This window comes from Dromaius novaehollandiae, chromosome 12, assembly GCF_036370855.1.
Source record: "Dromaius novaehollandiae isolate bDroNov1 chromosome 12, bDroNov1.hap1, whole genome shotgun sequence".
Lineage (NCBI taxonomy): Eukaryota > Metazoa > Chordata > Aves > Casuariiformes > Dromaiidae > Dromaius > Dromaius novaehollandiae.
In genome coordinates this window covers 11,451,156-11,471,286 of record NC_088109.1, presented here as the reverse complement: position 1 = coordinate 11,471,286, position 20,131 = coordinate 11,451,156, and the positions used below count along the sequence as shown (strand labels likewise).

The 20,131-nt window shown below is 34.1% G+C and overlaps 1 protein-coding gene across 2 annotated transcripts in view; it reads left to right on the top strand.

Annotated features, from left to right (window-relative positions):
• Positions 1-20,131, top strand: part of ERC2 (ELKS/RAB6-interacting/CAST family member 2) — a 492,995-nt gene that overhangs the window by 222,835 nt on the left and 250,029 nt on the right. For both annotated transcript variants that reach the window (XM_064518915.1, XM_064518916.1), the window contains exons 9-12: positions 2,316-2,453; positions 9,839-9,979; positions 10,482-10,622; positions 14,088-14,123. In XM_064518915.1, coding sequence (XP_064374985.1) covers positions 2,316-2,453; positions 9,839-9,979; positions 10,482-10,622; positions 14,088-14,123 — 456 coding nt within the window. The remainder of the gene's footprint in view (positions 1-2,315; positions 2,454-9,838; positions 9,980-10,481; positions 10,623-14,087; positions 14,124-20,131) is intronic.

The following is a 20,131-nucleotide window of genomic DNA, read 5'->3' as shown; positions in this document are numbered from 1 at the left end:
GCAGTGCTGATTCAATTAATAAATGCTACCAGAAAGGTATTTTGAAGGCAATACTTCAGTACAGTTTCCAGGGTAGCATTATATTACAGAATATGAGACGAGCTCGTGAGTCTGTTTGTTAGACCCTAGTGATTAACACGTTCATCGCTCTTGAAGTTGATTTGCAGTATTTGTGAAGAGAATTTTCTTGACTATTCCTTCACTGCGTGAAGGTGTGCAGTTTTGATTTTATTTACTCCTACTCTCTTTCAGTCCTGAATGTCCAGTGAAAGACTAAAACAGCTGCTTCCTTTTAAAATACAGTTCTCCTTAATACATTACTGCTTCTAATCAGTCCTTATGTAGGCATCTCAGAGTACATTTTATATAATGTCCCACTAGATCTTTCTGTTACAAAGCCTACTGTAAGTTGACCATATCCTACTGTTCTCAGTTTTACCACTTTTTTTCCTCCTTCATAATAACTGTATGTTAGAAATTATGGATTTTATATAACCTTTGGCATCTGCAGGACAGAGGAAGTCTGCATTTATTAAAGAGGCTTTTTTTTTATTCTTTAAGATTAATTGGTTGGGACTACTGTAAGAATACTATAAACTGCTTATAACATTGAAGATAGTTAATTATTTACAGTTACGCAGCTCTCCTCTAGAGGTTTTAAACCTCTAGTTTTAAACACTTTCAAGAAACACAAAACAATCAACAAATGCTGAACTTTACACATGCACAAGCTGTAAGACAGTGACAGGAAACCTATGGTTGTTTCTTGGCTAGTACCTATAGTATACCTGTAGTATATTGTCAAAGAATAAGAATTTTATACAAATACCTAAAATGTATCTGGTACAGTTTTTGGAGGTGTTTGTGTGAAGGAAACTGCATCTAAAATAGATGGTGTCGCCTGGGGAGGGTGCTCCCAACAGACTTCCTTAGTGGGGCCTCCTTTACGTACCTGGAAATCTGGTGATACAGTCTGTGTCTTATGACCGTAGAAACAGCTGTTGAGCAAATAACACTACTGTGTGGATAATAGTCCACCATCTAAACAGCACACTGCTTGATCTAAGAGTGAAAAGGCATGAATATCCTTCAAAGTTTCTTTATGAAGCTCTCAGTGATCAATACCATCAGCTGGTACCATTCACAAACTGCTGCTTTGTTATAAAGTGCCCCAGTGTGATGGTCACCAGGAGAGAGATTCCTAGTCACCTTTTCGTTGCGCACTACCGCAGATTGCTGCCCTCAGAAATAAAGACAAAGTTGCTGATGTTGCAGGATCAGTCATACACACAGAAGTACTCCCCACAGTAACTCCACTTAATCTATTTTCAGCATAGAGAGCCATAGCACATGCTTCCTTTTTGCTGCAGCTTCTGAAAGTATGATCTGGGGAGCACTGAGAAACTGCTGCTGAGGTCTGAGAATTTTGTGTGTGTGTGCATGTGTTGCTGTCAATGTAGACTGCATTCTGGTTGTGCTGGCCCATGTCAACTGCAATATAATATCTTCTGACAGTGTTTCTTAATCCATCTGAATGCCATGATATGAAAGAAAAATCTTTTAAAAGAATGAAATTTGTTATGCTATGTGATGACATTTTCTAGTCATTTCTGGTGACTCTACTGGTCTGCTTATCAGATGTTTTTTGAGGATCTTGTATCATTTGAAAAAAACTTCAGAAAGATGTTTTGATCATTTTATATACATTTTACACAGCAGATGTGGTAAAGCAGGACAGGTTAAGAAACCTTATGTTCTTGAGGTCATTTGGTGACCTGGGAGCATGAGCACCGAACTTCTCCAATGTTCTTTTGTAGTTTTACTGTAATACATTTCCCATGGAATTTCTTAGGTTTTGCTGTATAATAACTTCTGATTTGCACAGTATGTCTTTTGCAAGAGTCATAATTTACTTAACTTGCTTATTCTAAAACAGTAAATGAATAGACAAGGCTTTTGAAACCATGTACCTTTTATTTATTTGCTAAACCTATTTTCTACTTGTTTGGTTTAATTCTTCTTAAAGGCTCTTCATGTTAGAACTCTGCTTTCAGTAAGAGGAAGTCACTTAAGTCAGTTGCCTATAAAAGTATTTTATGGAACAGAAGCATTGCTAAAATACATGGAATATTTGGCACATTTTTCATATCAAATTTTGCAGCTTTTTTATGAGTAAGACTCCCATCGTGGACAGTATACTGAAGCATACGTATCATATGTATGATACGTATACATTCAATTGGTCCTATTCTCTAAGTCCCTGCTTGAATGGTAAGATAATGTTGATGAATATTGTGATCTGTTTTCATTTTCAGATTGAAAATCTACAGGAACAACTTAGGGACAAAGACAAACAACTAACCAATCTAAAAGACAGAGTGAAATCATTGCAGACGGATTCTAGTAACACGGACACAGCACTAGCAACCTTAGAAGAAGCTCTGTCAGAGAAGGTAATGTTTTATCATGGGACAGCATTATGTGATGCTCCTCTGGGTGAAGTGTGTCCAGAAAATATGTCTAAGTTGGTCAGGCACCTGTAACAAAGCATGTGAGCCGCGTAAGGAAAGCAGGTGGTTTTGTTCTGGGATGCAGTAGTGCACAAGTGCAAGGGATGATTCCTAGCTTATGAATTGAAGCAGACCTCTGAGCTGAGGAGCAGAAGAAGGTCCCTGTAAGTGGGGATGGAGTAAATGGCACAGGATGGGGAAGATCTTCCCTTAGTATACGGCGTGAGTGGTTGCTGAGTAGATGGGTTGAGTTATCTGAAAGGCACTGACACCTGACTTAAAGAAGGTAGAATTTGGGGTATTCCTCTGGTTTTGTGGCCTCCTGTTCTTTTGTCTGTTAAGTCAGGCAACTTAACAGTTTGCCTGACTGAGGAGCCAACAACTGGCTCTGGCAACTCTTCCCTTGTCTGCCTGTTAGTGTTGGTTTGCCGCACTCATATGAGACACTAGATTTCTTTAAAAAAAAGAAAAAAAGAATTGGAAGAATGAGAATTACTCAGAATACTTTCTTTTTCCTTTAAAAACTGTATGCCTTTAATTTGCAAATACCTAAGCTGAAGGGGTAAACCTGACCTATTTAAATTAATGGCAACATTCGCACCAGATTCAGTGAAGTCAGGATTTTTTGTACTAGTTAACTTTAAGTGTGAGGTAATTCCAGTGAATCCCAGTGTGCCAAAAAGATTAGTGCAAGTATCTGTTTTTTGCAGCTCGCAGATCTTTAATATTATGTATCATTTAAATGTGCACAGGTGAACACAACTTATTAAAATGTCATGTTCCATTCTGCAATGTGTAATCTTATGATGGTATTTATGATCATGTATGACTTTAAAATGCCATGGTGGTGTTGGCTAACTAAAATGCTAATGTGGGTTTTTGATTTCTTTTTACTTTCAATCACCTAACCAATATTTGCATAATCAACAATACGAAAAAATTGGCGTTACTATTACTTCTGTTGCTTTATAGGATAAGCTTCTCAGAGCTTGAAGCATTTATGCAGGAAAAAAGTACATGCATTTTCTTAATACCTTTCATTGCTAATTCAGTGTCAAGTTTTATTTCATATTGCTGTAATAAAGGTTCAGAATCAGATAAATGATGCTAGTTTTAATGTTTTGGAAAAGTTAAGGAAGTATTAAATAATAGACACACATCCTTCTCTGAAATGTATTTTTGCAGCTCTTGTCTACTTCATTTGGAGCTGCATAGGTCTACACAAACAGACACTTTTTGAAAGAATCGGTGCGATTAGTGCTTTTTCCAAAGTGGAACTGATTAGACCTCACATGAGGTTCCTAAGGTGAATTTTCTGTACAAAGTCAGTTTGCTTAAATAAAGTCAGCTGAGAAGGGTGTCTTTCCTGCAGTATTTGCAGGTGGCTCTGAGACACTTACCCAGGGAATACTGTGGAATACTTTCCTATGTTGCAGAGATTTCTGTTCTTTTGCTCCTGATGAAGGCAATAGTGTCTTTTCTAAGCTAATAATTTTGGGTAATGGCATGAGACTGAATTGTGCTGCAGTGTCTGATGATTGTTTCAATCATACCTGCAGGGAGTGTTACTTAGCAAAGTTGGATGGCAGTATATAAGGGAAACCACTGCATATGTAAGTGGTATTCTTATTATTCTATATCACTTCAGAAATATTACTTTGATAACTTAAGGAAAAGATACCTATGATTCTTAAATGTTAGCCCTTTTCTACAAATGAGCTTTATAACTGAGTGTAGCAAATATTTTGTGACTTGCCCAAGTTATTAGCCAAATTAGTATTTGAATGAATATTCAAATATTCATTCATGGATAGGAATGTACAGCTCATAATTTAATTGTGCCCAGTTTTCCAAGTCATCCTAATGGCTCCCAGTAATTTCTGCCTGCAGTATTAGGCTAAAGACCTACAGAATTTTTCCATATAGATTAACATTTTCCACTCCAAATACTGGTAGAAATTTGGAGTAGTTTTTTGTTCAAATCAGGCCAAACGAGAACCCTTAGTGATGGTTTCTCAATAACAAGTGTATCAACATAACTACTTTTATCAATTTAAATTTGCAGCATTAAACAATGCTGCTTTCATTTAGGAATAACTGGTTTCCATGGGAACACATTTGTTGACAGTAATTAGTATAGTCCTTTATTTCTTTATAGGTTAAATCCCATATCAGCTATTACTCTGTTTTTTTCCTAGAATTGATATCAGGCCTAGTTTGCAGCTATATCATCTTGTTTTTATATTCTAGGAATAGGCAAAATTTTTGGCTTCATCTTAATTCTTTGGGAATTCACCAGTTTTAATAAAATATTCTCCTTAAGAAAACACTCCAAGAGCATCACGGGAAACTCTCTTAAAACTCTTGCATGAAAATGATCTATACAGCTTAATCAACTACAATTCACTAAAATTAAATTTAATTGTGTTTCTTAGGAACTGTGGGAATAAAAAGTATTGAAACATGATCATATGCTATGAATAGGATACATTTGAGCATTTATATGTTTTTCTGCATCATTTTAAATAACTGTCAGATTTAAATTTAGGCTCTCAATTAGAAAATATGGCTCCTTATACTTTTTTATAAAGTAGAATTTTCCAAGTATCTCTCCCCCCCACACCTCTCCTTAGCGATTAATTGGCTAGCTCACTGTAGATGAGAAATGATTATAGACAGACAAAAATAGCGTGATAATTTACCACAATGGGTTCCTTTTAATCTTTGTGTTTTTCAGAGATTTCACTTATGTAATATGTTTCCTTGTCAAGAATCAGAAACAAGCCAACACAACCTCAGTCACTTTTGAACCCATTGTAGAAATAAACTGAAAAATGTATTCATTCGATTCCTTACCCCTAATTTTGGAGACTCTACTATGCACTGAAAATTCTTAACAGCAATGTGGTGCACATTGCAATTAACCAAAAATAATTTTATTCCTATCCAGGAAAATATTTGAAAATTAGAATACGCAGAACTGCTATCAGCTTCCTTGATGTTTTAACAAGGAACTTTTCAAAGAATATCTCAGCTCTTGGACTGGCCCGAAGCAGCTCAAGAGGTGGCTTTCATGAAGCTGATATTTATAAAGTTGGTCCTGCTGTAGCAGCATACAGTAGATAAGCAATTGAGTATGTCTGATAATAGAGCTATATGCTGCTACAATTCAGTTCCTGCTTCTGTGATAAAGTGCAAATAGATTAGACCTGTGAGGTCTGAGATTAGTGCATAAGGAAAGCTTGCCAATGCAAATAAGAGTGAAACAAGAACACATTGTTGGGATTTCTGCAAGTTAGCTGTTAATCAAGTAAAACACGGTATATTAGGGCCTTTTAACACATGTTTTTGACATTTAGCCTTATGCAGCTGACAGTTAAATTAGTTGTCTTTTGTGATTGACTGAGAAAAATTTTATACTGTTTATCTGTTAATAAAATGAAATAGTATTGCATTTAATTTGTTAAAAAAGAAAAAATAGGTAAATAAATCTTCAAGATGGCATTGGTAAAAAGTTAAGTATGAATATAACTAGATGTATTCTGAATCAATTCTTAGACTATTCCAGTTAGTGTAGGCTAGGATTTTGGCTTTGATATTCAAGGGATAGAGAATTTATATTATTCATTTTGGAATGAACTTGGCATATGTAGGATCCCACATTATCCCCTTCTTACGTAATATATAATATGTAGCAAAAAATAGCTAAGGGTAGAATTTAGAAAAGGTTAAACTATTATGCTTGCTGGTTTTTCATTTGTAGAATACTCAACAATGTTGCTGTTTAAGAACCTTAATTCTACCTGAACAGATTTCTATATGAAATCTTGGCTGTGTATGAGTCAAAGGGAGATTTAGCCATTGAATGGAATGAAGCCAGGATTCATGCACCTTGTGCAGTTTTAGCCATCTCAGTGCATGAAAAGTGATAGTGTTTTGGAAGCAAGTTCAATTATGATTCCTTCAGATACCTTCAATTTTTGCCATTTCTTTTTTTACTGTATGCTAAATGGAATGCAGTATGTCAGCAAGGCATATTTATTTCTTTCTGAATGTAGTCAGCACTGTTTTTTATGAAGTTTCTTACACTAATGCTAATTCTGTAATAACATATGTACAGTTATCTAAAGGTTGGGAAAGGAGTCTGTTGTCATGGCATGCTAGATAATAAATGACATTAGTACTGTGAATGATGAATAAAGACTATACTGACATACTTATTACAAGATTATTCAGTGTAGTGCTGATTATTTTCCTTTTATTTAAGAGATTCTAAACACATGTATTTGCAGACTTTATTTCACTGAAGCACTACTGCTTACTTAAATGAAGATCTTAATCTGATTGTTAAAACCTTCCTAATATTAAACATTATTTTTACTGATACATATAATTATAAAATACACAGGGTGATGGACTTTTTACTTCCAGCTGTTGATAATACAGAAATCATTAGAGCTGGAAGCCAGTATCATATAACTGTAAGAAAGAAAATAATTTTTCAGAGGAGCACAAATGTTTAAAGTACTAGTAAAATGGCTGTATAAGGAAAATGTTTGAAATATATCACGTTTTGCACTTAGGTCTAGTTTCACATTCGATAATAGATTAGTCATTTAGCAGGCATCTATGAAGTTTAATACCCCACATCTGCTTTTGATACTTGATCTTAACAGCTCAAGTTACATAATAACAGATGTTATATAATAGCTTGTGTTTGCTAGACAAACATAAGACAAAAGTAGGTTAATTTTCAAATATTTAAAATAAAAATAAAGAAATATAGCAATTAAGGTTCAAATTGTAATGCTAATATGCTTACTTGCACATACACAGGGGATGTACAGTTAGCTGTCTAATAAGTACTTGTGAACATTAGAAACATCCAAAGTAAGTTAACATAGCTCTAAGAAGCTGTATTTTTCTACTTCTTGAATTGGCATTGTGAATTGGCATTTAAATATTGTCAGGGAAGTACAGACCCCATTAAAGTCAAATTGATTTTGGTGTGAACAAGTTTTAAGTAATTTAAAGTAATAAAAATATTTATCCAATTCAGAGAGCCATACAAATTGATTATTGTTTTTAAACTTTATAAATAGATGTAGTATAACATTTAAATGATAGGAAAATGAATAATTGTGAAAGCTCCAAGTAGTGCTTGGTGAAATGCAGAAGATTCTCAATCTCTTGAAAAGATAAAGTGTGTTTCCCTTATTCTAGTGACCAGTTCCTTTGCTAGCCAGTGTAAAGGGAGCAATAGACAACAAAGACAGTTGTCAGTAGAGCTACTGATGTGGTCAGTGTTGCGAAAGGACAAATTGTGAAACTGGGGGAAAGACTTGAGATTGGAAAGACTGGAGATTGGAGATGGAGATTATCTGGTCCAACTCTGCTGCTCAAAGCAGGGTCAACCCGAGCATCTTGCTCAAGGTCTTGCCCAGTTGGGTTTTGAGTATATCCAAGGTAGGAGACTGCTGGGATGAAAATCATGGCCTTGAGTTTAGGCTCTTATGTATGGATATAAGTGTTGATAGTAGGTTTTCTGCAAAATGTTCCTTGATCTTTGAAAAGCACAGCAGTAATCTTGAGAAGATCCTCTAGGGCTCAGAGGAACGTCATACTGAATATGAAAGAAAATGGATGAATAACCATATATATGTGTGTGTAAAATATATATACATGTATATATATTTTATATATGTATATATTATATATGTGTATATACATATATATTTAAAAGTACTGCTAATACTTAAGCTAACTCTCAGTAAATTATTTTCTTTCTTTAAAATGACTAAGCCAATTACAGATCAAAAAAGTGGTTGAGTAACTGCTGAAATATTGCTTTCATTGTCTTGTTTTCTGAGATATAATTACAACTGATAGTATATGAATATAGGCAATGGAAAACATATAGTATATTGGCAGCAGAATGATAGAGACGTGTGTGTGTGTGTATATCTGTAAAATATATATGGCAGTGTAAGGAATCATGGACAGAGCAAACCAGCATGAGATATTTTTCTCTTGTTCTAATAATAGGCTTTCATCATTGTTGTATAGTTCTATCAAAAAGTATTTTAGCACTGAGTCTGCTTTTATACTAGAGGTTTCAAACAAAATTACAAAGAGGACTTGAACAGGATCCACGAGTACGCTCAAGGCTGTAACTGAGCCATGCCACTGGCAGTGTAGAACTATTTCAGTCAGTATGTGGTTTTGTCCCACGTAGGCTTAACTTTCCCCAAAGTTGCTTCCATTGCTTCCTTTAATACACGCTTTTCAAATTCACTCTAGTAGTTCCTGGATACTCTGCTTAAATTGACCTATTCCCAATTTCAGTGCAATTCTCCTAGGTATTTAATTTTACCCTAAATATTTCTCTCTGTTGACTATTATTTAAATCCTTCAAATGTTGGTAGAATGTGATTTTTGAAGAAAGTAATCAAGGCTTAACCAAGCAGTACTACTGCATCTGCTTTTAATATTTCACCTTCTGAATTAATCCCCCAGTCCACTGATTGTTATTTGCTCTGCTATGCAATGAAGCTAGAACTGAACATGTATTCTAAACACTGTATCTTCAAAGATAGAAAGCTATGGATATTAATTTCCCAAACTGATAATTTTAGGCAATCTTTATTATAGCAACTGTAAGTCAGCAAGATATTTAAAAATATGATTTGGACATGTTTAGGAATATTGTTAATTAGATGGAGAAAAAATCTTCCTTTGGGTATCATAAGTAGTATTAGTGTACTTTTTCTGCACCTTAGACAATATTTTGTTGGTCCTTTCAAAATATAATACATGTAAACTGTAAGTTACTGATATTTAGCAAGTGTTTGATTTCTAATTAGGTTTCAAACAGTGAAAAACTCTTCCTGCAATCTGTACAGATGGTACTAGCAGTAACATAATTGCATTCAAGCTGAGTAAATCAGTCTTGGCCTTTCTGTTTTGAGCTTTTATTCATGACTTCAGTCACTTACAAATGTAGGAAATGCATTACTGAGATGAATAACTTTCCATATCTTTCAGAAAACTGTGCATATTTGTACTGGTATAGACCATTAATAAAGTTAGTATGTGTCATAAAGTATTTGAAACCTTGATCTGTTGCCTTTGAGTTAGTATCAGGTATGAAATCAGGGGGAGGAAGTTTTCTGTTGACTTCAATGTCCTGAAACTTGATCATTAGCTTGAATCATTCTCTTATTCTAAAGGTTGATTTTTTCTAAGGGCTACTTAATGTAAGAAATTTTATTCCTCCCTCTGTTAAAATGATTCCCACCTTTGCATTTTGCAATTCTTTCCATTGTTAGGAAAGAATAATAGAGCGCTTGAAGGAGCAAAGGGAGCGAGATGACAGAGAAAGACTTGAAGAAATCGAATCTTATAAAAAAGAAAATAAAGACCTGAAGGAGAAAGTTAATGCTTTACAAGCTGAGCTGACAGAAAAAGAGGTCAGTCTTTGCAGTAAAATCTTAAAATCTGTGTTCTTCTATCTATGTCATTATGATGAAAGAAAATGCATTAGGATTACTCTCAAATTGTTTAAATTACTGAAATTCTGCTCCAGAAGTGGTATTTTCTTACGCATTCTTTGTAGTTCTCACTTTTGTATGGAAAATATCTCTTCACTTTTTGCATAGTTGTGTATCTTCTTCTCTACTTTTTCCTTTACATAAGCCTTCAGAAGACTTGAATATTCCATTGTTGCTCCTGTTTTCATTTGTCAGACTAATAGAATTACTGTGAATGTTTCTATGTTTCACTGCATGCCAGCTCCTGTGGTTTCATTTGGTTGTAGTATCAAAACACTGTCCTTTGCTCTAAATGCTTATCTTTGTGTCATTGCACTTGGAGGGACGGGAGGGAAAAGAGGTTTCAAGTGACTACTAAGTTGGCAATAAGTTAGTGTCCTGGTGACTAGGAATTAACATTTTACTCTTGGTCATTTTTCAGTCTAGTTTAATCGATCTCAAAGAACATGCATCTTCATTGGCATCAGCAGGGCTGAAAAGAGACTCCAAACTTAAGTCTTTAGAAATAGCCATAGAACAAAAGAAAGAAGAGTGTAGTAAGTTGGAAGCACAATTGAAAAAGGTAAGTTCCATGCTAAAAAAACACCCAACAACAAAAAAAAAAACCCTTATATTGAAAAGATGCACTTAACTTAGGCTTCTGGAGTTAATCTAAAATCTACCCATGTTATGATGTTTGCTGATGCTTGCATCAACTATTGCTAACTTTTTTCTGAAGAGGCTTGTATCAAAGTCACTACTGAGCCTCAGGAATTATCTTGAATACCTATATAAGGGAATTCTGAGAAGCTGCTAGAAATAACTAAACTGGGGACAGGGCGTTGGAGGGGAAGTAGAAGAAAGTCGGAAAGTAGAAAAAGTTATCGAAGCAGCAATTCATATGTGTATGAATTTGTAGCAGAATTAAAACTAGATGGAAATGTTTGCAGCATGTGAAAAAATTCAAAGGGTGCACTTTCTAAGGGAGAAAAAATGTCTGCTTATACAATTGAAAATCTAGGTAGGTTTTATTTTGGCTTTTTTGCTGATGAATATTTTCTTTTGCTGAGACCTTTTTTTTCCCTAAGATCTTTTGCTGGTCTTAGTGAATATAAGGTTGTGATAATTAAGCAAAATAATGCCTAGTTTATCTCAGCTGGCAATTAATTATTTTTATTCAGTAAGTAGCAGAAGCAAGCATTTAAAGGAAAATGTTTTAAAAATCTTTATTTTATAACATGGTTTTATTTAAATTGATGCATTAAAGTAGTTTTTGCTAAAATGATTTCCAAATTTTGTTGATGCCTTTTCCACCATACACTGTTTCTCTGACCTTTTTCTGTGTCATTTGGTAATGTCTGCTCGCATTGTTCAAACACCAGTCTCATGACATACTTGATGGGTTTAAGCATTACGTTTGCCTCCTGCAATTCATGAGTGAGTGTGGGTCAAACATTAATTTTTGATATTGATAACTAATGTTGCATTTTCTAGAAAAGATTATTTGTACTGTGTTACCATTATTAGGATAATATTTTGACACTTTTTTTACCCAGGTTGATTAGTACCTTGCTCTGTGTTTAAGCACATTATTTTCAATAGCCTTGCCTGTGAAGAAGGTATTACGGAGTGTAAAGGAGGATGCCAGCATGTAATCCTTATACGTCTATAATTTTTCAATTCAGGATGAGTATCTGTGATTAGGTACCTGTACTGTATGTTTGGTTGTTGGATGAAGGAAGGGAATCTTTTTCCAGTAGACATATGCAAAAGCTTTAATGAAAATCAACTACTTTAAATATTTGATAGCTTGTAAATGCTATTTACACCAGAATTAAAATATCCAAGTAAGCTTTCTATCTCGCAACTCTTTTTTTTTGGTTTATCAGAAAATTGGTTATCTTATTTATCTTCATTTTAAGCAGTAGTTAAAATCTAAAGCACAGATCACGTAAAGAATGGAAATCCTCTTGAAAGACTTGAAATCCTAAGACAATCTTCTATTACTTTACGTATAAACACATCATGTGGTCATGGAAAAATAAGCAATTATAAAAGTCAGAGAGTGTCTGGGATGTCTTTCATATAAAAAGGGAGTATGTTCCTTGTATATAAATAAAAAGGATTATTAAATGAAAGCTGAAAACATAATAGTTTTATTATATCATAAATACAATGTAAAGCCCCAATGGAAATTCACCCAACATTTGTAGGAGACCAGATATTTCCACAACAAAATGTAGTTATAGCTGCCTTTTTGGTCATGATTAGTTGAACAGAAATGGTGACTGTTAATGACAGTAAACTCCAAACAGTAATTTTCAATTCATGTTTTCTCTAATAAAATATTTTACATTCAAACCTGTAAATATCCTGTGCTAATAGTAATTGGTCCCCAGAAATCTATCTTCACCATATTTTCCCTCCTTCTGAAACTAACTGAAACAGAAATGTAGGTTATTCGTGCATATGCCTGGATTAGGATAGGAGGGAACATCAACACAGTTTGGAGTAAGTTAACCTGCAGGTCCTGTAAGTGTGCTTATGCCTGAACATAAAACTCTGCTGAAGCTGCATAGATCTCTCCCAAAAGTGACTCCAAAGAGCTGTCTGTTATTTTGAGAGATTTGAGTGCAGCTTCTAAAATATCGCAGAGAAGGCACTTTTCATTATGGCACTCTAAAATGATTATAGTTAGTTTAATTATGATTTACTTGTTGTACCAAATTGTATTAATGAATGTGAAGATAGTATTCTGTGCACTTTTGCTAGGAGTTACTGGTTTCCACGTGTAGTTATGGTAATAAGTGCTATGCCTGAAAGAAAAATGTGTACAAGGGGCAAGTCTAAACCAAATCTGTGATCCAAAAATGATTACTTTCAGGTTTTTTTCTCTTCCTCTATCCTTGTTTCTTCTCCTCCCCCTCTTTTTGGAAAAAATAAGATTCATCCTTTGATATTAAAACTGTTTTTGGCTGTGCTGATTAGATCAAAAATATTTTTTAGTATTACTTAACTAGACTGTACATTTCAATGGGAGAAAACATACTGATTCTAAAAGTACTGTATTAATTTTAAAGAAGAGACACATTTCAAAAAAATAATAAATAGGTTGTTATAAAGAGTAGCTCTTTGTGTGACCATGCTGTATTTTGGTACAGAAAATAATGTTTAAAACCATAGACATGCTTATGAAACATCTTATGCTAAAGATTATATATCAAAATTCATAAAGTTGAAAAAAAATCATAAAATTAAAAAGGAAGAGCGCTCAATGCTTTTTGTGCCAAAATTTCATGGACTTTTTTGCTGATTTGTATTGCTGTTAGTGAAATAACAGCAGGAATTGCCTAATAGGTATTTAAGTAATTTAAAAAAAAATATAGAAAATATATGCAGTATATATATTTATATACATATAAATATATATACTACATATATTTTTTATATATATGTAAAATCTTATTATCCATTTTAGAATTTCTTCCTTTTGCTGTTTGTCATTTTCTTAAATTTACTTGCTTACTGACATATTTGCTGTTGCCCAAGTACTTTTTGTCAATTTATACTCTTCAAAAGTCATTCTGCATAGAAAATTCAGTCTTGTGTTAAAACAAAAGAAAAGTAATAAATTTAATGATAAAATTTAATTAATCTTTTATTATTACCATCTTTGAAGCTTTGGTGATAAATTGCAGCTTCAGCCAAAAGCACTTCTAGTGATTCATTGCTTGAGACCAGCACTTAATGTATCATCAAAAGTGGACACCTTTCTTTATTTCATGGGTTATTTAACTTGAGAAAGGGAAAGTAACACAAACCTTAAATTTCTTACTCCAGCTATTCTTTTTTAGGAGCCAAAGTCAACATTTATGTTTCCCCAGTGCCTCTCACTTTCACCAAGGAATGTTTAGAAACTTAAATTTCTACTTTTTTATGACAAGTTCTTCTGTGCAAATGCACTGGATTTGTTGAGCTAATGCTGTTTTCCTGGATCTTTCCTTCTTTTCCTGTCTGTGCTTCACTCCTTTCCAACTTTGCAATGTAGCAAGCTGAACAGTTGTTCAATCAGATGTACAATCCAGTAAGTTCTTTCTAAAAATGCCCACTGTAACATATGAAAGCATGAGGATCCATTACCTTACTCTGTGTTGTGCTCTTCCTCTGTGGAGCTTTGCAGAATATTTTTGATGCTTACCTATATCCATTATATGCAAATAGATTAACTTTGTGGACTTCAAGGCCTTTTTTTTGAATATGAAATGTATTACGCTGCTACTCATGACACTTCAAAAAAGCAAACATCCTAGCCTTTAGGTCCTCAACTTCTCCATTAGAAAAAGCATGCAGACACTTATTTTTTGTTTTGTTTTTTATTCTGCCTCCTGGAGTACTTTATTTGATCCTTCAAACTTAAAATATCTGCAGATTTTTCAGTTTATCTCCAATGACTGAGTTGAATATGTGAATAATATTATCTAGGAAGTGATGAGTACAATTTTCAAAAGTCTGGTCAATTAAAATAGTTCAGATCAGTTTTACTCATAAAGGATTGTGTATATTCAGCATATATACATTAATAATATTGAAATATTGTACTTAATCCAAGAAAATGCTGAAATATAGAAGGCTGAACACAAACATCAGTGTTTAAAAAAAGCCAAACAGTGTTACTTTGGCTTGTTTAGCATTATTATTCTTCCTAATGTCTGCTTTAATTGCACAGTATCCTTTTGTCTTGATTGCGATCCTTTTTCAATTTGAGGAAGAGCAGTAACACACATTCTCTCTGCAGAGAACATTTTCCATTTTTTTGGCTGAGACTGTTACAGTTAATGTGCTTTGAGCATCACAGGACAGAAATGATGATGTAACTGGATTGTAGTAGCAATTTACAAATGATAGTTTATATATTAATCATACTTGGAATTACCATGTGATTGCTATTGTATATGTAGGAGAGCTAGTTTTATAGGTTGTTAGGTGATGTGATAGAATGCATTAGGGAAGGTACTGCCTTTATTGAACTCAATGGGAATTTTGCCATTAACATCAGTGGACCAGGATTCCGTCCTCGGAGTCTGTTGTTGCTAACTTGTGTAACTTCTCAGCATCTAGTGGATATGTCATGACTTATGTATGGGAGAAGAGAGTCCCACAGAAGGTACCATATTTATTTTTGAAGTTACTGATTAACTGTGGTTTGAACCTGGTCATATATTGATTGTAGGTCGGATAAAACCTCTGCTATTGTCACCCTTACCATCCAGCATGTTGCTGGTGAAAAAGATTTTCCCTTTGAGCAAGAAAACCCTTTTTGTGTATCATCTTGGATCATGTATGAGGTGGTTATGTTTCATTTCATAAGATTTGCACTTCTGCTGTCATGTCGCTTCAGATTGAAGTCTTTTTTGTGTTATTTTTTCTCTTGATTTTCATAAGTACTTTCCAGTTATTATTTTAATTGTAGTCATTTTGCTGTATTGAATTATTGTTTGTAACTTAGTAGTCTATTTGTATATGGTATTCCAAAGTCAGTCTTTCTTTCTTTCTTTTTTTTTTCCTGCCTTTACATGCTTAATTTTCAAAAAGACCAACCCTCAGCAGTTTAGAAATAACAGATGGAAGATCCTTTTGCTTTGGCAGCAGACAGCAGTGGTAGTTTAAACACAGGCTAGATTTTCTTTAATAAACTTTTCTTGCCCATGTTCTTTCTTCTCCAACTTGTAACATTCTATCTTTAACAGTGCAAGTAATGATGATCTCCCCCCCTCCAAACCACCTAATGTCTTGAAATGAAACCGTGACTTGACTGAAGTCAATGGCAACATTTTCATTGAATTCCACAAGGCCAAGATTTCACCTCTGTTCTTTGAGGTGGCATAATAGCAGTTACATGACAAAGTTTTTGTATTGCAAGTCATCATGATACTTCATTAAATAGAATGTTTCCTCACCATTTTCATTTGAGAGTAAAAGTGTTGTATAAAACCAGATGGCAATCTAGTCATAAAATACTGAAGTTTTAATTCTCTTTTTAAAGATATTTCAGAGAAGTAACAATCAATCTCTGAGTAGGCCTCTTTTACCCCATGCAGGAATAATATGGCTTTTTTTTTTTTTTTAGTGGATTGTTAATTTTTCTACTACATCAGAAAAGTATCAACTCCAACTCTTGCAGTCATTGCTAAATCTGATGTTTTTAAAAATTAAAAAATGCATAGAAGCTTTTTATACACAGTTGAGTACTGAAGTGCCGAAAATACCGAAGAGGTGCAAATACTGCATACTCTTTTGTGGAAGGTTTCACAACGTAGTACAACTATCTGTGTGAAGATGATGTGAACAGAATTGGAAGCATGTTTCTTCACCTTTCTTTGGAAAGGTGAACATTTTGAAATGCCCAAGCATTTTGTGGGCAGATAAATATCAATTATAAGAAGTTACATGATTGTTTTTGTCCTGTAATGAAAATATAGTGATGGACATAGTTTGGAGTCCTGGTGAACCCTTTTATGAATAGTAAAGATTTAATTCTGCAAATGCTTATGAGATTAATGTAAGACTAAGATTTAGAGTACTTGCAGAATCTACTCTAATTTGGTTAGCACAGTCCCAGAAGTTAAATTAAAAAAATTTGAATTTTAAGGAGACTACAGAAAATTACAGCAATTTTTTTAGTTTATTATTGGAAGTACAACAATTTGAAGGATCTTAAAAAGTAATTTCTTGCATGTATGTTCTGCTATTTCATTTAATTTTTTTGTGAAGTACTTAGTTGATTTCTGTGTATGTGTGTTTGAAACTTTAAAAATGAAATACTGTATCTATCCATCCATTTCTATTATGCAGAATAATGCATGCATGATTGTACCATAAAATTTTAATAGACCAAATAATTCATGTTATATGTCTGTGCCAAACTATTATGGAATTTTTATAAGAAATTTGCTGTTTACATAAGGAAATATTACTTTACTTCCAAGGTATTTGTAGTACTTATTAAGAAAATATCAGATCAGATATATAATTACTGTAAGAATAAGTACAGTTTTAAAGTGTGATATGCTATTTTTACTGAATTGTAAAATAAAACCCCCTCTCTCTAGCATGATGAAACATACAGCAGCACAGTTTTTTTGATCACCTGACTGACAAAAAGACAAAGCATCATAAAATGAGTGTGCTAATTTGAAACTCTGAGCTTCTTTTCCTATGCCTAATCTGCAAACCTTAGTGTTATCATTTACAGATATAGATTGAGAGATCAATTGCTTTGCTGCTGAAAGGTACCCAAGATACCAGTCATTCTTCCCCATAAAAATAGAAAATGTATTCTCCCCAAGAAAATAGAGACCCTGGGGACAAAAAGGAGGACACAAATGGGAAAAAGACAGAAGTAAGAGAGGAGAGCGGCAATAGGCTGAGACTTTCAGACCTATGTGGTAACCATGCAGCTTCTGGTTAGAAGTGATCCAAGCCTGTCTGCCACACTTGATCTGCAAAAAAGCCAAAGAAATCCGCCCTGTCTGGATGGGTCAGGATCAGCTAAACTGTGTTTCACCATGTTTGGGCCTAGGGTTTACCTCAGCAGTCAAGTTCCATCTGGAAGCAAGTCAGCCCTGGGCTGTACAATTAAAAATATGTTCCTAATTAAAATCCACACACATTTTTTAAAATGATAAAATATAATAGGGATCCTGTAAGTAAATCTATAGCTTTGTTCTGGGAATGTCAGATTATGCTTTGCTCTCCAGTCAGTTGTAGCATCAGCAACTTTAGTTGAAATATGAGGATTGCCTTCAAGGGACTCGTGGCAATGAATCCAACACCTGAAGAAAGCTGTTTTTCAAGGTGTTTAATGTTCTTGCTATCCACAGTTTAATAACTTTCCTTTTCTTCTCCTTTAACACAGTGCCCTTGTAGAAATTTGATTCCTGCATCCTTTATTCAAACAATGTTTATTTGCTTAAATAAATAATACTAAATTAATAAATATATTAAGTAATAAATTACTAAATAATAAATATATTAAATAAATAGTCAGAAAATATTCTATAAGAAGTGCTTGTAACTTAATTGGTAGTTTTCCACACTGGGGAGATTTTTTTTTTTTTAAGATTAGAATAATGTTCTTGCCTGTGTAGTAAATGCTTATATTGATGTGTATATGACATTATGGATCATTGTACTGCACCTCAAAACTCTGTGTAGGCTGGACACTTAACCACCTTGGATTTAATCATATCTTAGAAATTCCACTTCATGTTGAGAAGAATAAGGATATACACTGGCTACGTTTGTGCTAGGGAATTCTCCAGAAATGCATTCCACTAATACTGAATGGTATGAGTACTACCGAAAGCACAAGCATTGAAAATACCTTTGCAATTTAATGTTGGTGTACATAATTTCTTCAGTAAAGCTTAGGGCTGTTATGTGACGGGAATACCGTATGACAGTTGAACATTCGGTGGCTTTGCATTGGTGACGCTATCATGTTCTTTCTAAGTTATGTATTTTCATCCTAGAAAGGCCAATGAAAAGCAAAAAACTGCTGGCTGTTCTCTCTTTTTGACATTGCTTCCTGTTCTGGGTTTAAACTAGGGTATAGCTGTATGGGGAAAAAAATGACCGGGCTGAAGCTGACTGTCCCAGTATGCTGAAGTGAAGGAAAGGCTGGCTGGAGGCCCAAAAGATGGGTGTTTTGCATATTTATGAAATGATGGAAGCAAGGGTAGTAAATAAGCAAATAGTATTATATACTGAAGGGAACAGAAGGGGAAGGTGGCAGGAAAGAATATGAAAGGGTGATAGTGTCTAGAGAGGAACTATTAAATCCTAGTTTTACCATACCCCTAGGGGAGGAGGAGAAATCTGAAGAGCAGTAGGAACAGCCTGCTCTTTGTAAAGGCAGTTCTTTTTTTGTTTGTTTTGTTTTTCCTAGAGTGACTTAAGCAACATACGGAATTATTTTTCTCCTTCACTTGTTTATTCTTTGGGAAAGAACACTTATTGCCCATTTTGGGGAGGTACAATACTGTCTAATTTCTTAATGGGGCTGGTGGAAAATGGAAGTGGTCCACAGCTTCAAAATGGTACCCAGACTCCTGCAGAATTGTCCCAGAGTCTGAATATGTATCTACTTTAAAAACTACAAAGCTCACTGAAAGTAAATATCTTGACGTGGCTAACACCCAACATAAAATAAAAGCAAGTTTATTTTTTAAGTAGGAACATATATGATGATAAAATCCATTGCTCACATCTCACCCAAACAATAAAGTCAATATACTCTGGATGTTATCTTGAAACAAGCAGTCTGCATTAGGAAAATCCTGTATCTATGGAGCTGTGTTATAACCTAAAATAAAGAATTTGAAGAGTAAGGCCAACAAATTTAGTAAATTTCCCATGTCATTCGCTTGGTTTATTTCTTATGAATAGAAGTCTTACAGTGGGGAAAAACAAAACTTCAAAGCTACTATCTTTTTCTTATTATCCTCATGCTTAAATGATATGTTACATGCAAAAACCCTAAGTTTCTCACTTAGTAATTTCAAATTTTTAATTTTTACTTATACTAAACCTAGACTTCTTTATTTATACTGAAAATGTTGATCATTGCAAAGAACCTGAACCTTATAACCTTAGAAAAGTTTATATTAATTCTTTCCAAAACATGCATGTTTCATTTTGACTTACATTTCTTTCATTGCTTGCTTGCCTTGTCTATTCCCTGAAATTAAGATAAATAAGTCCACACCTTCTCTGTCTAATAAGATAGTTGGAGAATCTTCAGTTCTAAATATCCTGAATTTCTGTAGAGTTCCTGTACATTAAAAAAAAAAAAAAAAAGCTATCTGAATTTTCTATGTTTAATGTGCACTGCGTTAAACTACTTGTTTTTTCCTTGCCTGCTCTTTCAAGATGCCAATTAGGAATAATGGGAAGCAAGGGGTAGGCTAAGCATTGCAGTGCATTGTTGTGTCCATCTGTCTGTGATTATTCCAGCCAACAGTTTAAAGCACTTGATGCCTGATCATGCTCCCATTGAAGTTGATTGGGGTTTTGCTATTAGGTTTGATGGGA